At 37.7% G+C, this 22,462-nt stretch overlaps 2 protein-coding genes across 3 annotated transcripts in view; both read right to left on the minus strand.

The window, feature by feature from the left end:
- The window catches only part of p3h2 (prolyl 3-hydroxylase 2), a 46,276-nt gene extending 35,727 nt beyond the window's left edge, over positions 1-10,549 (minus strand). Inside the window, exon 1 of one of the 2 annotated variants that reach the window (XM_088005006.1) lies at positions 9,994-10,549. In XM_088005006.1, coding sequence (XP_087861132.1) covers positions 9,994-10,443 — 450 coding nt within the window. In that variant the 5' untranslated portion in view covers positions 10,444-10,549. The remainder of the gene's footprint in view (positions 1-9,993) is intronic. The other variant, XM_015001106.2, reaches the window with a different exon arrangement.
- Positions 10,550-14,330: 3,781 nt separating this feature from the next.
- LOC106926268 (claudin-19) lies at positions 14,331-17,588 on the minus strand. The gene is made up of 4 exons (XM_088005007.1): positions 17,269-17,588; positions 17,027-17,191; positions 15,245-15,323; positions 14,331-15,054 (listed from the first exon to the last, which is right to left on the minus strand). The coding sequence occupies exons 1-4, from the start codon at positions 17,468-17,470 to the stop codon at positions 14,892-14,894; spliced, it is 609 nt and encodes a 202-aa protein (XP_087861133.1). The 5' UTR covers positions 17,471-17,588; the 3' UTR covers positions 14,331-14,891.
- Positions 17,589-22,462: the final 4,874 nt, after the last annotated feature.

A 22,462-nucleotide genomic window follows, 5' to 3' on the forward strand; every position in this document is an offset into this window, starting at 1 on the left:
AGCAGCTGCTGAAGTTCAGATTTAGAGGGTGGCACTGCAGGGAGTATTTATAATGGCAGACAGGATAAAAAACAGGGCCTTTCCAGGATATATTTAAAGCAAGCTGAGTCCTTGTAACACTCTGGTATCAAAGTAACACACAACATAAATGTAACACATGTTAAGATACACAAAGAGGAGCTTATTTTCTACAGATAACCCTCACCCTGACGGCAACAGACTGAGGCTGGATAAACAATCAACACTTCTAATTAAAATGTTCAGGAAACAGCTGTGAGGGTCAAAAAAGGCAAACAAAGTGTCCTCAGAACATGAAAGCAACACCACCTCTGCTGAAAAAAAAAACAATTATTTTACTCAATACATACATTTTGTGAAACATAAGGACACAGTGTGTGAATTCACATTGTTTGGAAATCTAAAATTAGTCACCAAGCAGGATATCAAGCATTTATCTTCCATTTCCTAGATAGAAGAAAGAGCAACTCCACTGAGAGCTCCTTCGCTGCCAAACGCAGCTGAGTAACGACAGGAATTCAGAGACAGAACAAAGCAGTATATCTTGAAAATAAAAACCATTTTTCCATATGGTTTACTGGCTGCTTTTGATTCCAACTGACTGCCACATTTTTAAGGTTTCTGAAAGCTGCATGCAGCCATTGGCTGGCACAATAAACACCCTCTGCTCAAACAGCGCAGTAAGCCCAAAATACAAGGCTTTGTCTCCACAGCCAGTGGATTACGGAGAAGTGAGAAATGTCTTTGATGGATGAAATGCTGGATAAACTGAAAAAATACATGCCTGTTGCAAAAGTTTTCACGCACCTGGAACTTTGTCAAATTTTGTCACGTAACCTCAAACTTCTATTTTATTACAATTTTGTGTGATAACAATACAAAGTCGTAAAAAACAAAAACATTTGCATCCGCTCCCCTCTGCTCTGCCAGCCCAAAATAAAACCAAATGTCCTTAAATTTGATTAGAAAGCATTTGACTGAACCATCCAGGAATATGCGACACAAGGAAAACATGGTGGTGTACTGGTAAAGGTTTAACATTTTAAACTGGTAAAATGGTAAAATGTAAAAATAAAAAGTTTCTTTTTATTTTTCCACTTTATATAGTTGGTGTACAAATAGTAGTCTTCCAATCTTCCATTGGCTCCCTCCATTCAATTAGATTCAGGTTGAGCTAATAAACAAACAAGAAAGTCAGTCTCTCGATGAGCAAAGCCGGTAGAGAAAAACTCCAATAGATTGCAGCTGCAATTTTAGCATAAGGTTATTTTATAAAAATATAATAATTGTAAACAAATGGAGAGGCTATGCATCATTTTCTTTCCACATCACTGTTCAACACTACTCTGTGTTGGTGTATTCCGTAATATCCCAATAAAAACATGTGATGTTTGTGATTATGCAGTACAAAGTGGAAAACGTGTGCATGCTTTTACACAGTATACGGCACAGCAAAGACAGAAAGCAAACACCGCAAAAGCAAACATCACAAAGACTAAAGAACTGTGCGATCAACAAACGCGTCGGCCCCGTGGCCCTTGTGCTGAATTGCATCCAGATGACAGCAGGACGGGGAGCTGGGCTGATTCCAGAAAATTCAGCACAGCTTGGTGTAAAGAGTGGAGGCCGTCAATCCTGGGTCCACACAGAAAAAAATGTGATCGATCACATCATGCTAGGTGAAAACAGCATCACCGAGGAGGTTCATCTTGCCTGAGGATGTAACAAAAATGTTGCAGTCTTTCACAGATAGCGTGTCAAAGTTCAAGAGGTTCTGACTTGAGCTTTAGGGTCTGTTTGTTCTCTACATGTCACAGCGAGCAATAAATCGCTTTCTGCATGCTTAGATGCTGCCCTACCATCCTACTTCACTGTTACATAGACGGATTTTAACATAATACTTTACCATTCTACAAAATTAACTTCCAGTGATAAGACTTTTAACAGTATATACAGTCAAAGCAAATGTAAAGATTCACTTTTAAAAGCTAAATCTTTCCTTATGACCTAGTGCAACCTCGTCCACTTGGATTTAGACATCCTCTGCAGAGGACAGAGGCGGCATGAGGCTAATTTGGAAGCTGGAAAGTCAGGAGAAAAACAAAATCACTCACGGAACATTTTATATTTTGTTTGGACTGCAACAAATGGCTTACATTCATTCCGAGGCTCTGTCAAAGCCAGAACTGTTTATTACGGGGACTAAAGTCTATTCAGGAGCCTGAAACGGGATGTAAACAAACATGGTGGTTTAAATTAAATGCCACATTTTTAACCAGCTACTTTTAGCATGTTTTGCTCATACAGCTAAAAAAAAACAAACAAAAAAAAACATTATAAGTATATTCACTGCTAAACAAAGGATACATCTCTTTTGTTGCCATCTAATTTATTAGATGTAACAAAAATTCAAGCAAACGAACTCAGTTTGTCTCTGTTAAATGTCACATAACCAACAAAGAAGGTCTTTTTCTTGTGTTTAAACAAAATGATATCAAGCAGATGGAGGCGTTTCCTCTGCTTGTGCCCCACAGCGGTCAGACCACAGTTCAAGTCACTGCTGAAGCTAAACAGATGCCTGGCAATCAAAAACATTTTCCACCCAACCCCTGATTTTGTCTGCACAGATGCGTGGGAGACTTTAGCTGGTATGATAATGGAAATGCTCAAAGAAGCCAAATTTTACAGCTACGATATGTTTTTATTAGGGGAAAAAAAGAGAAGTTTCTAACCCAGTCAATCACTGAAAACTCAACAAGTACAATACATTGATACTCATTTGATTGGATTCCTGATTTTAGCTCAAATCTTCCTTTTTTTTTTAAACAAGAGCTTCTATGATCTTTAAGAAGGAGAGCTGTTCTGTGATGAGAGCAGACTCATTGTAACAAATGTCTAAATTAATTTTTGGGGAAAAAAACAATAATTTATTAGAGTTTTTTCCATTTGGACTCAAATGCACAATTTGTAGGAAGCCAGGACTAAGTTGCTTCCAACTCAGATCCCATGCCAGCACATAAACCACTCCTGTATTTAAAAGCCATTGCTTAACCAGCAGCAGTAAACGTTTTAATTAGGCCAAGACGAACGAAGGTGCCACAGCATGCCCCAGCATTCCTGTGTTATCCAGTCAAATCCAGTCATGCAGAAGACCTTTTCCACAGCCACTTGCTACAATGTCCGATTGTTTGTTCAAAGCACAGCACTACTTAGAGGAGTCCAGAGAGTAAACCGATTTCACTAATGGCACAGTGAAAGGCTAAACTGAGACTGGAGCACTAGGAAACATTTGAGTCATGTTGTTTGTGCATTATTATACCACAAATATAAAGTATAAACTGAGTTTAAGAGGCATAAAATATATTTTTACAAATCAGATTCAAAACAAACTTTTTTCTCTTTTCAAAACAAATATTTGCCTCAGTGCTAATTTAGCACACTAAATCCTGTGGTGCTAGTACTTGAGATCCTTATGTGAAAAAATAATAGATTGTTGATACATAGGAGTTAAAATGATGACTAAAATAATCAAAAATTAAAGTGTTATCAAACAAAGCTAATCATTTTAAGTGTTTGTAAAAAAAAAATCCTGGCTTTTGATGCTGACATTGTTTTTCTTGGCACAAAAAAATTCAATTACTTCACAAAAACAGTAAACTTAGCAAGGTTAAAAGTATTAACCTCTCTCTGACTTTTTCCATTAAGAACCAGAACAACCGCTGTTGAGCACGGAAAACGTTGTAATGCTTGTGAAATCAAGTTAAAACTAAACATTTTCTCTAAGTTAAGAACTCAGTTCAGACTATTAAAAGATTGTTAATAGAAAGGAGCAGAATGATGAACAAAATAATCAAAGCAGTTTCAAGTGTTAAGAATAGGAGCAAGAAGTATTGTAAATGATTTCAAAAGAGAGACACAGATAACAGAGCAAGCCTGGCAGAAATACAAAGTGAAAGATGTTAGAAAGAGAACTGGTGAGAATTGTCTCTAAAGATCACAGGACTGCCAAGATACTGAGTGACTCAGACAAGTTAGGAATTGTACTCACCAAGACGACAATCACTACAGCTCTGCACAAGAATGGGCTTTAAGGTTGCCAACCAAAAAAAACAAAAAAAAAACTCTGCAGGATAGACCCTCAATTCAAACTAAAGTATGCTAAAAATGATAGCATACTTTACATGGTAGGACATGATAACATGTCCTTTTAGTTTTTGTGCAAAAAGTCAAAAAGTCTGTTTTAAGTGCAAAGGACAAAATGAAAACATCCACGGAAAGATTTTCCAAAGATGTGTTAAAAAATCATATGCTGTGTTTAACAGCACTTCAATACTACTTTTATAACTGTAAAATTTTCATAGGGCACTATTAATCTTGTCATTCACTTGTAATGTGCTACATAACTGCCTTTACTGCAGGCACAAAACTCACAATTTAGAGTCATTTTAAGGAAATCTGATCAAAGTTAACCATATTTCAGATGTGAAAACATAAAATCTGGGGGTGTTGAGGCGTCGAGGCCTTGGTCTTCGCTTCGGCTGTCACAGGTTTGAGTGCTGACCTCATGACCTTTGCTGCATGTCTTCGTCTCCCTCTTTCATTACCCACTTTCCTGTCTGACAACTCTCAAATAAAGGCCACTAGAGCCAATAAAACGTTTGAAAAAATGTTCCATTATTGTTATATTGTTAGTCAAATACAATGGCTAATACATCTGAACCGCATTAGCTCTTCAATTAACTGAAAAATATAAGTTTTACAGAATTCCATGAGCAACCCCAAATGAAGGAATGTTTTCCTTTTGGTTGCATAAAAAATGCTCAAATGTTCGCACTGTCTAGACACAAATCAGATTAGATCACTTGCAAAAAAAAAACACACACATTTTAGGGACTTGTGTTATGGAAGTCTGTGTAAAGTACCTAATCTGATTTTTATGTTCTGGCACCTAGGACTGGGTGCCAACCTAATAGTAGGCAATATGTAAAATCACTTTACATTTAGGTCTGCAACTAAAAATAGAGAGGAATTCAAGAATGGAAAAAACAATGAAGTGTGAAATTCCAATACGGAATTTGTGTTGCACAAAACAAACTTGGGCAAAAACAATGGCTTTGAGTCCAGATCTCACCAACCATAAACTCCTTCACCACTTTGCCTCGTGCTCCAAGCTCCAAGTGGTTCTCCAAACAGGATAACCACAAAACGACTGTGTGGTTCCATCTAACACACAGATCTGACTTGGCTGTGTCTGATCTGCATGCAAACAGTAGTGTTTTTTATTTATTTATTTTTTTCACGCTTTACTGCTCTGAAGTCAGAGAAAATCTTTAGTTCATGTTTTCTTATGAGCAGCAGATGAAAAAAACTTTTCTGACCACAAACATTTCTAGACCTCAATTGGGATGAAGCACAAAACTTTCACATTCTGCAGCGTATGAAACCACTACAACAAATGCAGCTGAGTAAGTTTAACCACATGAACATCTAAGTTAAGGAGAGCTGAATGCTGCCTGTTGCTATGCTGTAATAAAATAATAAATTTCACTGTGGAGAAAGAAAAGGCAAGAATTTCAAGAGGCATCTCTACAAAAGCCCCAAAGAGGACAAACTATTGTGCATTTTGAAAATATTAGGCTAGTAAAGTGAACTCTGGAGCAAACACTTTTAGAGGATGAATATATAAAGCGACCTGTATTAGTCATAGTCGTATAGTTACATGTGTGATTGTGAGAGTTTCCATTTTCTGCATTATGACTTGTAGGAACAAATTTTGCCAGAGTGGCTTACAATAGACAGGTATGCACAGTCATTTATCACGCTTATGATGAAGAAAGGAGCATTTACACAGCAAACTCTGCACTGGTGGTGCTCTGCTTTACTGTGGCAACATCTGTGCAAATATGACCTTTATAAAGGACATCGGAAGCCTTTCGCAGTCTCATTACGCCAACATTTAACAAGACTGACGGAAAAAACTTTCCGTGTCAATAAGGAGCAGGCGTCATTTCTAGCCACTTTACTAAAAGAAAAGATGCAAATTATATACAATATACATTCACACTCTGTAGACGGCAGGTTGCAGATCCGTCTCAGTTTCAGCACAAAGTCGCTTTAAGGAAAACCAGAAATGCAAGGAGAAAAACCTCAGGAGACTAAAAGGGGTTGTAGTCCAGTAAGTACAAAAAACACCAAAAACAATCTGGTATTTCAATTGATGAATAAAAGCACAATGAGGATGGTGATGTGCATTTTGTTAGCTAGAAAGCTTCAGGTCAGAAGGTGGAGAGCAAAAGTTAAATAAAATGTGAACAAACAGAACGTAAGAAACCAATAAAATCCAAACCTGAACACAAAAGCCACACGCAATGACAGTAAAACTGCGGTTCCTCAAACTTATTCCTTTAAGCATTTGATGCATGTTTTTATATCTTGTGAAAGGACACAGCAGAAGGAACAGTTGAGCCATCGGAGACTTCACTTGAGCAACTCAAACTTTTACAGTCTGTGCTACTTTAGGACAAAGTAAAAATATTTTGTCTCTGGCCAGATCTGCTGTGATCACAAGAGGCACAATAAACAGAGATGCATTAAACATAAAACTTCCTGGAACAGTACCACCAAAAGACCTATCAGGGGACATCCAATCCCCTCTGGCCCCTGAAGGCAGTTCAGGGCCTTTGATCCTCCAGTAGCTGAACCGCAGCAGAAAGAGCTGCAGTCAGATGCAGGGACCACTGCAGCCCATGAGTGAAGGGCGGCACCCCCACTTCTTTTTATGAACAAAGCAAACAAAGCTACATCAGAAAAATAGAATATCTGAACACCAGGAAATGTAGATGTTGATCACTGTGCATCAACTTCCAACAATCCCAGTGGCAGCATTGAAACTGGCAGAGACTGTATGATACTGGAATGATAAATACTGCATGCAAGTCTTTTATTTTCACAAATACTATCAGGTTGCCCTCAAACAAACACATATACACGCATTACACAAGTGTTCACACGGATTTGACTTTTTGACATCTTGAATTGTGTCCAAGTCTCAAGTGTTTTACAGTCACTGATATTTTTCTTCAAGGATTGTCCCATATTCACCTCCAACTCTGACCAGCTTCCCTGCAAGTGCTAAAGAAAGTCTTCCCCACAGCATGATACCATCACCAACATGTTTCAATATGGGGTGTGTTCAAGGTGTTACCTTCCCACCACAAGTACTGTTTTTCATGTATGTCAAAAAGTCCAGTTGTGGTCTCATCCTCAGAACATTCAGAACATCTTCCACATATTTGCTCTCTTCTCTACTTGGATTATAGAAATCTACAAACGGGACTTCTAGTTTTTTTTTTGTTTTTCTTTTCCAAACAATAACTTCTTGCCACTGTTCACGAAGAGCAGATTGGTGGAGTACATGAAACCCACCTGAGCTGTGGGTTGCTGCAGCTCCTCCATCACTATGGAGGAGCTGCATTTTGTGTCTTTCGTGTTGGTCGATCTCATGCAAAGTACAGTGGCAGAAGAGTGGGAGATGAGTTGTGAAAATGCCCTTGTTTCTGGGTGTGTTAGTGAGGATCAGTAAGGTGAGAGGAGAACATCCCACTGGTGGGATCCACATGGACACGCCTGCATCTCCTCAGCTCATAAAGACCTCAGATCGCAAGGGGCCCCAAAACAATCTGCTCCAACATTAAAGGCACTTCTTCCTCAGGCAGATGTTAAAGACATCACATCCTCTTCACACAGATTAGTTCTATTTTTACAGCTGGATAGGCATCTGGACATGACTATCCTCAAGTCTAGACATGAGGAGAGCGGACTTTTATGACTAGGTCAGCTCTGCTTTTAATCTTTCTGTTTCTTTCCAGAAAAAAGGGAGACTCTGTTTGCCTATAAACAGTAAGAAGACCGATAGTCTGCTGCTGTTTGTGAGAGTCATCAACCCAGTGTGTGAAAGAGATCCACAGCCAGCAGCAAGGGGAAGTCGTCTGGGTCTCAGATACACGCGAAGCAGAAGATGCTAACTTTCCAGGCAAGCTCCAAGTGGGTTAAAGTGTCACTTGAAGGCATTTGTTAATCCTTTACACGCTGTGCAAATGTTCCACTCTCTAACTCAGACCTGACATGCAACTGACCCGAGTCCGAAGCTGATATTTTCGGCTCTCCTCCGTTGTCACTGCCAGGTTTGGACACAAAAGTACAACCACTACATTTTTCTTCTTGCCCACAAAACACGTAAACAAAAACATGCAATTAACCAAATCGGCTCTTTCTACATAAAACCACATGTAGGAAGACACTTAGGAGTGCGAAGCTATGCCTGTTCTCAGTAAACACAGGTATGTTTGTGCGCTCCTAGGACAAACATGGCAAAAAACAACAAAAAAAAAGATTTACACACTAGTGAATTTCTCCTGTCTTGTCTCTCTGGAGTCGTTCCCACAACAGAAGGCAGGGGGCTGAAGCTCATGGTAAGCTTTGTTTTGGAAATGTGTGTGAGGAGAGAGCAATCATCTGACTGTGGTGTGTGCTGAGGATTGAAAGACAGAGAAAGACATCCGCAAACATTTGTTCCAAAGTAGTGAAGCAAGTGTATAAAGTGGTACGATATGCAGAATCAAGCTGTTGTGATTCATCCACTGAGTGCATAATTAAGAGGGTTTTGGTTTTGATTAAATTCAAATGTATTCAGGATGTTCAAAGCAGATTAAAGCGCGGTGAAAAACTATTTGTCCTCTTGCACAGATTTTGTATGTCGTTGCTTCTTCACACTCAAAATGTTTTAATTATGCAAACAAATTTTATATCTAGACAAAGACAAGCAGTACAAACAGGAGTTTTCAAATTATTTTATTCACCAACGGAAAAATTATCTAAACCAACCTATGTGAAAAAGTATTTGTCATTAAACCTGGCCTGAAACCTGGGTGTAGTGATAGACTCAGACTTGAACCTTCAGAGCCACATAAACACAGCTACAAATTCCTCTTTTATTTAATCAGTCAGTGAGACAATTTCTAATAGGCTTGGGGAGAATCAATATGTCTTTTTTTTCTTTGTGTTCTGTTTTGGCAGCAGTAATTCTCACCTTGGATCTCTGCCATGGAAGATATTTTTGTCTCTTATTGTTGAATCAGGAACACTGATCTTAATTAAGAAAGTGAGGCTTTAGATTATGCTTTATGTTCTTTTATTACCTCTTGGATGAATCATCAGTTCACTCTTGAAGTAATTTCAGTAGTGTGGACACTTTGGGAAAGCTTCATTGCTGTTCCTTAGTTTCTCCATTTGAGAATAAAGTCTTTCACTGTGGTTTGCTGGACCCAGTAGTGAATTTGTTCCTGAACATTTTCAGACTGGTGAATACTGTGTTGCGTTTTGAGATCTCTTAGCCCATTCTCTGTTGTCAGACAGGCTTTGTTTAAGTCAACTTGACCGCACAGACGTGGCAGCAATCTGCATGTGGCTGATGAAACCGAGCCATTTGAAGTTCACCAAAATTAAATCACAATTTAAGGGGAATTAAAGTTTTAAGATAGCCCAGGTTGGTCAGTGGAAGGTCCTCCACTTTTTCGAGATTCAATAACAAGGTACCAAGTCCAGGAGGAAACCAGTGACATCCCAGTAACTCATTCTGGGGAATCCTGTTTATTTTCACTAAAACTACTAACCTACTTGTTGTATGCACTCAAATTTTCTTTGTCTGATAAGAAGTTGTTGTTTTGTTTTATTTCAATGATCTGAAACATTTCATGTAGTAAAAAATAATAATAATAATAATAATAATAATAATAATAAAAACCTATAAAAGCCACATCACTTTGCTGTGTGTTCTGGGTTTATGGTTGTTCTGGCAGGAGGCAAGCAACAAGTGGTGTGCTCTTCTGTGTCTCTACATCACTTTTCTGAGCAGCAGGAACAGCTGATCACCAAAGCAATTAAACAACAATAGCTCCCATTCAGTCGCCTCCTTACCTTCTGATAAGCCAGCTGGAGATAGTTGTAGGGGATCCTCCTGTTGAAGTCCTGTATGACCTCATCGCTGACCTTATGCACGGACTGGGTGCCAAGCTTCGCCTCAATGCATGCGTTCATGCACGCAGCCCTGCGCAGCACCACGTCGAAGAAGCGCAGGTCCGAGAAGGTTTCATGAAACAGGTGCTGGTCCTGGCACCTCAGCCGGCACCGGACCCGGATGCGCCGGACTCCCCCGTGGCTGCTGAGCGCTCCCTCCATGTAGCGCACCACGCTCTCATAGTCGCCGCCGTAGAAAGCCCGCACGGCGCTATCATACAACAGGTCGACCGGCTCCAGGAAGGCAGCTGAGCAGAGCAGCAAGTCGCCGGACAGCAGGAACACAGACAGGATCACCAGCGGACACAAGTTTCCATCCATCCTCTGCTTCGGTTCGGGCTGGAGGCTCATCCAAAGCAATCAGCGCAGCCTCGGTTTACAGTAAATTTACAGGCGTCCTCATAGATCCATTCAGCAAGGGAGCAGGGGCGGAAATATTGGCAGTGGACCGGGAACACACATGTTAAGACCCCTCATTGGCTCCGTAAACTCCTCCCCCCCCAACCCCCCCGTGAGATGAATGGCTCGCACACAATCGGGGCTGCTGACCAGCAGACAGGCCAGATGGTGGGAGGCAGAGGAATCCTGCAGGGGGGGATAAACACGATCCTATCACTGACATACCAACCACAGACACGTATATAACAAAATATTAGAGAATCTATTTACACATCGATATGTGAGCTTTTTGTTTTTAAAAGATCTATGTAAATTTCAACCCTAGTTTTTTTTTTTTTTTTCACATAACTTTTCTTTCGGAAGTCATGTGATTAATAAATGGAGTCCTTCTGTGGCTGATTTAATCTAAGCATAAACACAGCTGTTCTTTCAAGGGATGTTTAGAGAACATTAGTGAACAAACAGCATCATGACGACCAGGAAACACAGCTGAAAGGTCGTGGATGAAGTTGAGGAGAATTTTAAAGTAGGACTGGGTTATGAGACAATATCTCAAGTTTTCAGGATTTCACTGAACGCTGAATACCTGCCAAGCAATGGCCGTCAACCCAGGCAGGAAGAGCAATGTGTTGACAGAAAGAGTTCAGTTTATAGAAAAGGCAAGAAGACATCATTGATAGTGCAAGCAAAAATATTTTAGCCATGGCCACTGTGAAACACATTATTGGCAGCATTATGCTATGGGGAGACCCCTTCTTTAGCTGAGATAGGGAATATAGTCAGAGTTGAATTGAAGATGGTACTGGAGGAAAACATGGTAGAGGGAACTTGGTTAGAGTTTCGCCTTGCAAACATAAAGCTAGAGTTGCAATGGACTGACCTAGAGCAAACCCAATTGATGTGTTACAATGGTCCAGTCAAAGTCCAGACCTAATGTTAATGATTTGTGGCACAACTTAAAAATCAGTTCTTATAAATACTCTTCAGTCAGTCTAACAGTTTAACAGTTTTTCAACCAGCCTTCAAGAAATGCTTAAAAACTATTGTTTTACACAACTCACCATTCAGCAACTTATGAAACGCTGTGTTTGGAATCTTGCTCAAAGCAGAATACATTCTGACCCCAAACCGTTTGAAAATACTCATGTTTCTTAGCATGAATATCTTGTATTCCAGGCCTTCTGTCGTTTTGTTGCTCCTATTCATTGAATAAACTCACAAGGACACCCATAGCAAAGTTTATTCTGGACCTTTATATTGTCCAGAATACGCTTCAAGGGAAACTGTGGGGTTCCATTTGTGTCAAAAATAAGTAGAAGTCATATGTGTAGATGTCGTTGGTCTATGTTGCATGTAGATGATGCATATGTAGATGTTGCTTATGTCTATGCGTTCGCTGCATATGTGTTCACTGCACATGTCTATGTTGCATATCCCCATAGTAGAAACTGCATTCACGTGGTTTTCTGATTCGGACCCTTGTCTAATATAGGACAATGTCTCCCTCAGGCGGTCAAAGCAGGGATATGCACGTTCCGTAACAATATTACTTGTTTCTGTCAGAACAATCTTAATTGTAAACAATTCATAATCTATGAAGGCTATTTTTAATTACAACAAAATATATTGACATTGTTGTAGAACAAGTTGTTCTACAACAATAAGGTGGGTAAAGTAACCAAAAACTACATTATATTCAAATTACTTTAATTAAAAAGTAATTTAACAGCTTTCTAAGTTGTAGAACTCTGAAATATTTCACTCACAGTAAAAAGTTAATTTTGTCAGTAATTCAGTTCATAAAGTGAAACATTAATCACATACTGAGGTTTTCAAGAATTTATTTGTGAACATTATGTCGATTTCCTGCTTACAGCTATTGAAGACACAATATTTAGGATTAAAATATTACATCAAATCAAAAGAAAACATATTTATTAAAGACATACTATCTTGATGAAACGTATGATTAATATCTGTTTGAAGGTGTTTCAGTCTGACAAATGAATCTGATCAGCAGGAATCGATGATTGCACTGAAGGTCACGCTATTTCAGTCTATCTCTTTTACCCTTTTTTAAAATAATTTAGAAGCAGATTTTAAACTCCACCACATGATGACTCAACCACTAGGTGGCAGTGAAGTAAATCAATATTTTTTTCATGTTAAAATGGTATTTACTGAGCATTTATTCATTCTTAGGAATGAAATAAACATAGATAGACCATCTTAAATCAAATATTGTAAAAATACTGCAACATAACATCATAAAAGTCTGGCACATGATTGAACACAGGTGATCTGGAAGGAAATTATTATTATTATTATTATTATTATTATTATTATTATTATTATTATTATTATTATTATTATTATTTAACACAAACATTCAGAGAAAGAAAACAATTTTCCTTTCGGACACAGCATGTACAAGTGGGTTTTTAATAATAGAGGAACATTATGTTCTATATATCAATATTTCATAATCTATAATCAATATAGTCAATATGTGGGTCATAGGTACACAACATTTGTGAGAGACAGAATCCAAAAACATGTAGAATCATATAATTAAATATAACTTTATATGTGATATATTATCTGTTGAAGTTAAATTGTTTTGGGTAATTGCACTCAGACTGGAATGCTGAGATAAACAGAGTCTAAGTGGTATTTCTATTGTGATTAAGTTGTTTTTGAACAAAGCTTTTTTTTTCATGTTTTAGAGACTTGGACAGTTTTGAATGACCTCACTTTATACACAATAAAAGACGATATCAGGTGTTTTTTTTTTTTTTTTACATCATTAAAAAAAACACAGCCAGAAGAAAATGACATTGATATCACACAGCACATCATTTTAGCCCATTATTTTCTTCCTGCTGTACCCACCGCTTCTTGGAAATCAGGAAGGGCTGACCATAATCAGACTCCTTCAAGGAGAGGGCCAATTCTGTGAAAAACAGCCTATCTGCAGAAAGCATAACAAGGCAACTTAGGTCTGTTATTTTAGCAAAGACATTAAAGGATTTATCTCAACTGAGAGAATGGAAGCATCTTTGAAGAGACCTGAAATGAATTTATTATTAAATCGCAAGTTCTAATTTCACCAAGGAGGATATTGAATTTTGTTTCCCGGAGTTCTGTTTTCGTTCTAAATTTTTCTTTTTATGTTCTAAAAGTAATGTGATAATTTCAGTCTTTTACAGCAACTTTCTGGAAGTCACACTTCAGAGTTCGTCTTTCTTTACAACATTTTTCAGGTTTCTGTGCTTTCTGACAAATCGAAAGTAGGTCATGCAGATAGATTTGTTCTCCCTCTGATAGCCCACTCATTAGGATGCTGATAACATGAAGAATGAAGATGTTGAAGTGACAATACAAATTACAGGAAGGAAATGGTCTCAGTGTGGGAAAAGCTCTGATTGCTGGTGCATGAGTTCTTCGCACGTTCATTGCTGCTTTTCGTTTAGCAAAAGGTTATATATCTGCCACTATAGAGCACCATCTTAACTTAAAAACTGTTAATTAAGAAATGTTTCACACATTTATTTTACATGAATCTAATGCAAAACGTAGGAAAAAAATCATTAAACCAATTAATAAACACGTCAGTTCATGTCAATTAATGCCTAAATGGGAAATATTGGACATGCTACATTTGAATTTACCTGTTTAAAATCAGGGCCGGCTTAGATTCATGCAATCTGGTAAACATTCTAAAATATCACTGCAAAAATTTTATATATATACATATATATATATATATATATATATATATATATATATATATATATATATATATATATACATATATAAACTCACAAAACAACCGTAAACATAGTCAAGTTTTTTCTTTATTGCTGAATAAATACAAAATAAGGAAGCAATAAGAGTGGAATGCAAGACCATATCCATCATCATATTTATTCTGTTATTAGCACGTTTAGGCTTTCCTTGGAATATTTATGTTTTCTGCATTGGCTTTAAAAAACGATTTCCACTTAAACCACTGTGCTGAAAACAAGATAAAAACAATCATTAAAAAATAGTTTTATTTTTAGCCTTTCAGACTGATATACAGAGTAATGTAGTGCTTAAATATTAGAAACATCCATGTACAAGAGCAATAATATAAAACGATGAGACATGTAATTAACAAATGCAGAACATATTGACAGAGTGAGGCTGAACAGAAGGTATAGCAAACTTTACAAAAAAAGCAAGGAAACAGGAGAAAGGTAGAGAGAATCCATATGATTGTACAAAATATCATATTAAAATCAACTTATAGAAAACTTTCAATATTGCATTTTCTTTTCTTTTTACATTTATACATCTGAAAATGGGACACAATGCACAGTTATCCCGCCGTGGGGTGTGGAGTTCAAACTTCTCTTCTAGACGTAATTGGACTTTGCAGTGGAGAGAAGCTGATTGGTGCTTATGGACTCTGATGACCCGCTGAACCCCCAACATCTCCGTAAGCTCAGGATCACTCCACCGAGCGCCGTGAAGAATCCGCCTGCCCAGCTGACGAACACTGCGTGACCAAATTCTCTGCTGCAAAGACACACACACACACACACACACACACACACACACACACACACACACACACACCCACACACACGCACACACGCACACACACACACACACACACACACACACATTTAGGTGCATATCTGCTTATAAGCTGAGTGCCTTTGTTTGTGCGTTCTGTGTGAGTCAGTCACTCTTCTCTTGTACTTACTTTTGGAGTCGATGTGCCTTTTCGTTGACCTCAACCATCCTACTGACGTACCAGGAGGTAACAATGATGGTCAAGATACCTGAGTTAAGCAAAATATTGTTAAAAAGTGTCATCTGCAGTCATGTATGTGCTTAATTTGTTCATGATTAAGATAAAATACAAGGAAAACATAAAGAAAACAAAATCAAGCCCCTTGCTGCTCAATGTGTTTAAATTGATGGGATGCATTTGAAAACAATATTTAGAAGCTTTTGAATTTATTAATCATGATTATCATTTTTTCCATTTAAACCATCTATGACTGAATAGATAAACATATATATAAATTTATACTGAGATGAAAACAATATTCTGGTTTTATTTACATTTCCATACTTAATTAAGAGGTTTTCATTTATGTAGTTTTGTTCCTGTCTTTTATCGCTACTGATAAAAGGCAGCAGCGATTAAATGGCCCCAGACCATGGAAAACAAGGTTAAAAGCAGAAAAACATTTTGGATTGAAAGCATGCTCATGGAGCGACAGTGACTGGGTGTGAGCGCATGTTCAGCATTTTGCTCTCTCACCTTGTTGGGATTTTCAGGGCATCGAAGATATTTCTGATTTTAGCTTTTAAATGTCAACATACTGTAGTAACTACTACCTTTGGTTTACTCTAAAAAATGCTGTTTGACTTTTCTTACACTCACGGTGTCCCTGTGTTGTGATCTATTAAATGTCCCGCATTCATTTGCAACATCTAATATCATTTAAAGACTAGTAATACATATGTTTACATTGAACCATCTTTAACTAGGATGATGCATGAACCACCCACATTAGAAGAAAATAAAAACACTGCTTGACTTGTTTTCAAAAATCCTGATAATTTCCCGTTTGCAATATCTTATGTTGTTATGTAATTAAATATTTGGTCACAAAACAAAAAAAAAGTAGTGTTTGTCACAAAAGAGCAGTGAATGCATGAATGATGCTTTGGGCAACCACATCTTTGAGGAGCATCTCACACTCCTCCACACACAACCAAACACAAACATAGTTCCCTGATAGTCTGATGTGCAAAAGAAACATTTTTCAAATAACTTAGCAGATACATTAAGAACTAAATGAACAAGGATCTAAAATCCATACATATCAGATTACATTTAAGTCTCTGTTCATTGCTGAATAGCCAAGTTCAAGTTTAATCAGTCTAGTGCTGCATATTAGACACTAAAGTCAGTTTGGACAGCAGCAGTGTTAAAGCCATAATTTCATACAGTGCACAGCACCAAAGAGCATCCACCCACCATGCACTGCAAATATAAGCTACTTTATAAATTTTATTCACATTCAGTGCTGTAATTGGTCCTTCTGACCTAAGTCCATGCCACCCTGATCACGGAGTCATCTTATCCATTTCAAAAACCTCCATTACACAGAATAAGCAAATTAACAGCAACTAACATATTCAATATTTACCAGTAAAAAGCTGCAACTACTGACCACTGGTGTAAATTAATTACTTATTATCAAGTTATCATTATTAAATGATAACCTCAGATCATATTTCCAAGGACGTTTGAAAAATAATAACTGACAAAGAAAGGCACCGACCAGCGAAGTACAATATCACCACCTTCCTAAAATAATGGCTTAAATAATATTATTATTTGCCAAAATGATTTTGACAAAAAATTTAAAAAATCACTACATTTTTTCCTTCCAATAGATTTTTTTTTTTAGGCAGATGACGATATATTTATTTAAATAAACAAGATATTCAGTCATGTCATTCCTACCAGCGAGTATGAACAGCCCTCCTCCGCAGACAGCTGCTTTGACTTTGCTCTGTGGCATGGCATCCATGAAGCGAGTGCACTTCATTCCCAGTATGGAGACAATCAGCGCCATGGCGGAGAGGAAGAGGCTGACCAGAATCAGTGCTCTAGTGACCTGGACCTCAACTGCAGGATCACAAAGCAGAAAGCTTAAAGCAGGTTACTTTGAGTGGAGCATCTCATAGATAAGCGCTGAAACTTACTCGGGAGTTTCAGTAGATACTTGTAATTTTCGCAGGTGGCCCTCTCGGAGGTGCCGCTGCAGGACATCCACAGACCGTCATAGGTGCGGTGTTTTGCTTGGCTCTCCTTTCCCCACTCGACCATGAAAGTAGCGGCAATAGTAGCAGAGACTCCAACTAAGGAGAGGAGAAAACCAACGATCTGCAGTCCAGAGCTGGCCATGCTGTCCAGGTAAAAGCGCAGCGGGTGACTTCAACAATCGGATAAATGTTAAAAGTAAAGTCAGTGGTGACTTATTGACCGCTGCGTCTGCCTCCTAAAAGACGCTCTAATTGCTGCGCTCAGTGGACGCCTCTATTTAAAGCCCCGGACTAGTGACGCATAAGGGGCTCATACTGTGCTGCTGATTGGGGGTGTAAATATGTCACCCGGAAGTCTTATCAAATAAAGTGATGGATGATGTGGAAAATGCGCAGACGCTATTGAATATTCACTTGTAAGTTTATTCAGTGTGACTGCAAATAAAGAAGTTAAAAGGAAAACCACGGTAAAGACAGGAACTGTTCGAAAAGTGTAATAACATTAATGAGCAACCCATACATATTAATGCCCAAATGCAAAACTAATTAAAAGTAAAATAATGCTCGTTTTAAATGTGGTAAAGTGAACATGTGCTCCTGGCACAATTTAAACAACTGAACTGAATTCTGTTTCTGAACATATTTGTTCCAAAATTGAGGAGCATAAACACTAAATGGCTTTTCTCTCTTCTACAAATTTGTTCCCTAAAATTATCCTTCAAAAACAGGAAGCAAGGCTTTGTCTGATGTTAATATTTACAGGTTTAAATAAAAAGCAACCGATAGGATAGGTCTGTGAAATACTCGTCTCCACTGTGTAATTAGTCACCAATTCTTACCCTGAATTTTATCCAAAAACAACGACTTTTGTCTCATCTGCACTAAGGAGCTTCTGACTAGTCCACTCACTGGCCTTATGCACACACTTACTCATCGGCTGCATGGGAATTAAGTCACTTCAAAGTTCAAAGCTAAGTTCAAATCTATATAGTTGCATGTCATCAGCAAAGATTTGGCAAGACATGTTTTGATTTTCCAAACCACTAAAAGTCACCCGAGAATGAGGCCTTGTAGAACCTCAAATGTGATTTTTATTTGGTCAAATTTAGAATTACCAAATGAAACTAAATAGTTATGCTCTTCTTTTGTCTATCAATCAGTCAGTCTTATAACCAGCTGTATCATAAGCAGAGTCTGGGAAATAAAATAAATAACAACTATAAATGTCCTTTCTGTTACAGATGAGAATTAGCTTCAGTAACAACTCGTATGCGAGTTACCCTGCCTACATCACACATGTAGCTTTTTTAGGGCTAAATGATGTATTGTTTTGAGAGGTTTCTCTGCATGGTGGACCTATAGACGTGTCCTTAGATCCTACAGGTAAATCCTCCGAAGCAAAACACCTGTTGAAAAACATAGGAGATTTTTAGCTGTTATCACTTTCTGAGTTCTCATGACCACATTAGAGGAATGATGATAGTCTAGAGCAGAAATTACAGGATTCTCCAAAGTAATACCATATTTTTAGTTTTTCCTATTAAAGTTTTGGCTAAAAGCTTCTATTGGTGTAGGGAATGAAATCAGTTTGTAGTTTCAGACTTTGCTATTCCTCCCTTTCTTTCATGAAAAGCCATTGGTAGCTATAAGTATTGAGTGTACAAAGTCATAAAATTCAATTCATTTTAAGTTGAAAAACAATTATAGCTGCTCTTTTGCAAAAAAAAAAAAAAAAAAAAAGTAGAATTTGTTTGTAGTTTACAGGATTTCCATCAGACTTCTACACAATTGGTCCAATAAGGAATGATCAGTGAATTGTATTATAACAACCCCATCAATATCAGTCAACACATCAAAAAGGAATCTCTTTATTGCTAAATACCATCATATCTTTTTTCAACATTCATTCATAATTTATTTACATTCAATCATATTTTTATGATACTCAAATCATGTTTAACTACATCTCAATCAAATCCTCTGCAATCTAATCCAGGCAACAAAACCTAACTTGAAAAATCTAGGAGATCATTTTTTAGGACGCCATTTTTCTGGAACAACACACCAAATAGCTTCTAAAGACCTGCTTCTGTCAGCTACGCAACATCAACAAACTCTGAACAATCGGGTCCAGAAATGAGCTTGAGATGTTGCTTCATGCTTTTGTTTCATCACATTTCGACCGCTGCGATAGCCTGTTAAAGTGTCCAGAACAAAAAAGGAGTTGGTCTGTTTGCAGCTGGAACAAAACTCTGCTGGTTTGTGTCAGCTCCAGATGAGCGCTAACAGAAGAGCCCACATCACCCTTGATTTAAAATGTATTCTCTGACTCCCTGTAGCGCATCGTATGATAAAATCCTGGTTTTGAAATTCAGTTCACAACATGGGCAGCCTGTAATTTTCATTCAGTCTCACTCTTCAGCCCTGATGTTATGATGTGCTTCATAAATGTTCCTTCAACTGTATTTTTTTTTTTTTTTTTTTGCTGCAAAACACTTTAAAGCTCCTGTCTGTGGAAGTTGCTTTAAAAAGAATTTCTTATTTGCTTTTACCACTTTGTAAACATCACATTCACTGAAATTACTTCTTAGCATACCAACATCCGAAAATGGCGTAAACGATATCCATTAAGCTTAATCAGAGATGTCTTTATCAGTGTAATCTCTTTATGTATCTTTTCTAGAAAGCACGCTGCCCAACGCTAAATGGAAAGCTGTCCAAGAGGAGACATTTCACCCAAATAGCTGAAGGTTAACGACCTTAATTGTAATTCCTCTTTAGTGCAATCCACAGCAGCAAGCTTGTGTTTATACAAGAGAAGTCTTCATTTTTTCCAATGGTTATCTGATTATTTGACCGTATTTGGTGAGGAGGATGCCAGTTTGTAAACAATTGTATGTGGTTCGTAGATTGTAATCATTCTCCACCCTTTCCTGAAATGATTCCCCATCAAAACATTTATTTTTTTCTGTTGCCGTGCTTCATCTGCAGCTTTTCTCTAAAATTATTGATCATTCTCAACACCACCATTGTTAGACGAGGTTTCCCTGCAGGTCAAAGGTTTTTTTCCCCTCTGCTGTACGACTGCAGTCAGCAGACTTTACCAAGACAATATCAGGAAATCTGCTGTGTGTATTATGTGTTGGAAATGTGTGTTTAAAACTCGTCAAATCCAGGAAGGAGGCCTTACGTTCACTGAACAGGTGTAACTATGTTTTCAGAATCATTTTAAAGAACGATGCCTGGTATTATGTCGGTAAATTGTCCACCTATGTGTGTGTTTCTTTATTTTCTAGTGTTACAGTTATATGGAAGCTGATTCACATCATTGGAGGTTTCACTTAGTGTTCAAAAACCTGAAAACAAGAATTTATCATGTTAGTACGTGTTTAATCAGCATAAGATGTAAATTGTGAGATTTAGCAGGTGTTAATTGAAGTGTTTACAATACTTAAAAAAATAAGTAGAAAAAAAACAAATTTTAAAAAAATATTTGTCTGTTTTTAAGACTTAAAAGAGTTGAATACTGAAATATGTTCAGTTTTATTCCTGATGACACAATCCTCTTTTCATGCATTCCCATCTTCAGGGCTCAGACTCATAATACTTTATCTCCCAACTGTTAAGGAGTTGGGAGATAAAGTAAGTAATAAAAGTCACCTGGATTAACAATGAGTAGATTGAATTTGTGGACACCCAGGAATGTACAGTTTCTTTGCTAAAGTTTGATGTTAGCACAGATCAGATTATGAAGCAGTTCAACAATAAAATTACTTATTGAGGAGGTTTAGTGCAGCATTTAATCACATTTTAATGCCAGAAAACGTGAAACATCAACATACAGCCATCCCATTGTTCATCACTGCAATGAAATGATTGATGCCTCAGGTTTGAAGGGAACATGTCCAGATAACGTGTTTCAGCTCCTTCCGCAGATGTTCAATAGGATTTATATCAGGGCTCATAGCCAGATGCAGCAAAACAACCCCAGAACATAACTGAGCATCAGTAGAGGGATTTAATGAAGTACAAGTACCTCATTACTGTTCGTACATTTTTATGTATCTGTACTTTACATACGTACATTTGAAATTCTGATGCATAAACACAATAAAAACATGCTTTATCTGCAGCATTGTTCATTAAAATGGCACATTACTGATGTATTAAAATTAAATATGAGAGGTACCATCCATCCATCCATTTTCCGTCACCCTTGTCCCTCAGTGGGGTCGGGAGGGGTGCTGGTGCCTTTCTCCAGCTCACGTTCCGGGCGAGAGGCGGGGTACACCCTGGACAGGTCGCCAGTCTGTCGCAGGGCAACACAGAGACACACAGGACAAACAACCATGCACACACACACTCACACCTAGGGGCAATTTGGAAAGGCCAATTATGAGAGGTACACTTAATGATATTGCTTTATCCATTAGGTAATACTTTCAACAAGCACTTTTACTTTTAACTGTATTTTTAGAAGCCAGTACTCTCTTACTTTTACTCAAATAAAACTGTTAATGTGGTACTTTTACTTTTACAATAAACTTAAGTGAAAGTTTATTGTACTTTCACTTAAGTACATTGTTTGAGTGCTTTTTTCCACCACTGCCAAGCATCATCCCTATCTCACAGTCAGTGTTGGTTTTTGGTTTTCGTCATTTTTGTGTCAGTGAATGTGACTTTCAAAAAGCACAATTTATTTACCCTTTTCTGTTTGTTTTCCTGCTAGGAAGTGACTGGGCACAGTGTAATTCACGTTCCGTAAACATAATTAGAAGTTGGTATGCCTGCTGTTGATCAGCAATGCACGATACAACCGTTGTACTGTAGAAATGATAACAATTTTGGCCAATGATGGAGTCTACAGAACACCAGACCCACTATAAGAATAATAATGTAACCTGGAAAGTGCGTGGAAGTTAGGAAATACAAGAGATTTGTTTTACCACCTTAAAACGAAGCAATGCAGCTGAATACAAGTTCCAGTCACAACAGAAAAGGCAGGATTTGACGCAGACATCCATGAAATTAAAGTTATTGTGTTTCTATATTGACATACATTTTTCATTTAAGTTTGATTTAACCAGATAGTCATCATTGAGATAGCTTCATTTTTTTGCTCTGTTTCATCAGC

This window comes from Poecilia mexicana, unplaced genomic scaffold (genome assembly GCF_051168715.1).
Source record: "Poecilia mexicana isolate PSO_F unplaced genomic scaffold, ASM5116871v1 scaffold_4, whole genome shotgun sequence".
In the NCBI taxonomy this organism is placed as follows: Eukaryota; Metazoa; Chordata; class Actinopteri; order Cyprinodontiformes; family Poeciliidae; genus Poecilia; species Poecilia mexicana.

What these genes read in the sequence shown, in the direction of transcription:
- LOC106926268 (XM_088005007.1), bottom strand. Translation starts at nt 17,470, where the DNA reads ATGGCCAGCTCTGGACTGCAGATCGTTGGTTTTCTCCTCTCCTTAGTT. An exon ending in GTATCTACTGAAACTCCCGA is followed by an intron (nt 17,192 to 17,268) that starts GTAAGTTTCAGC and finishes GTGATCCTGCAG; the next exon opens with TTGAGGTCCAGGTCACTAGA. An exon ending in AGGGCTGTTCATACTCGCTG is followed by an intron (nt 15,324 to 17,026) that starts GTAGGAATGACA and finishes TGCTTAACTCAG; the next exon opens with GTATCTTGACCATCATTGTT.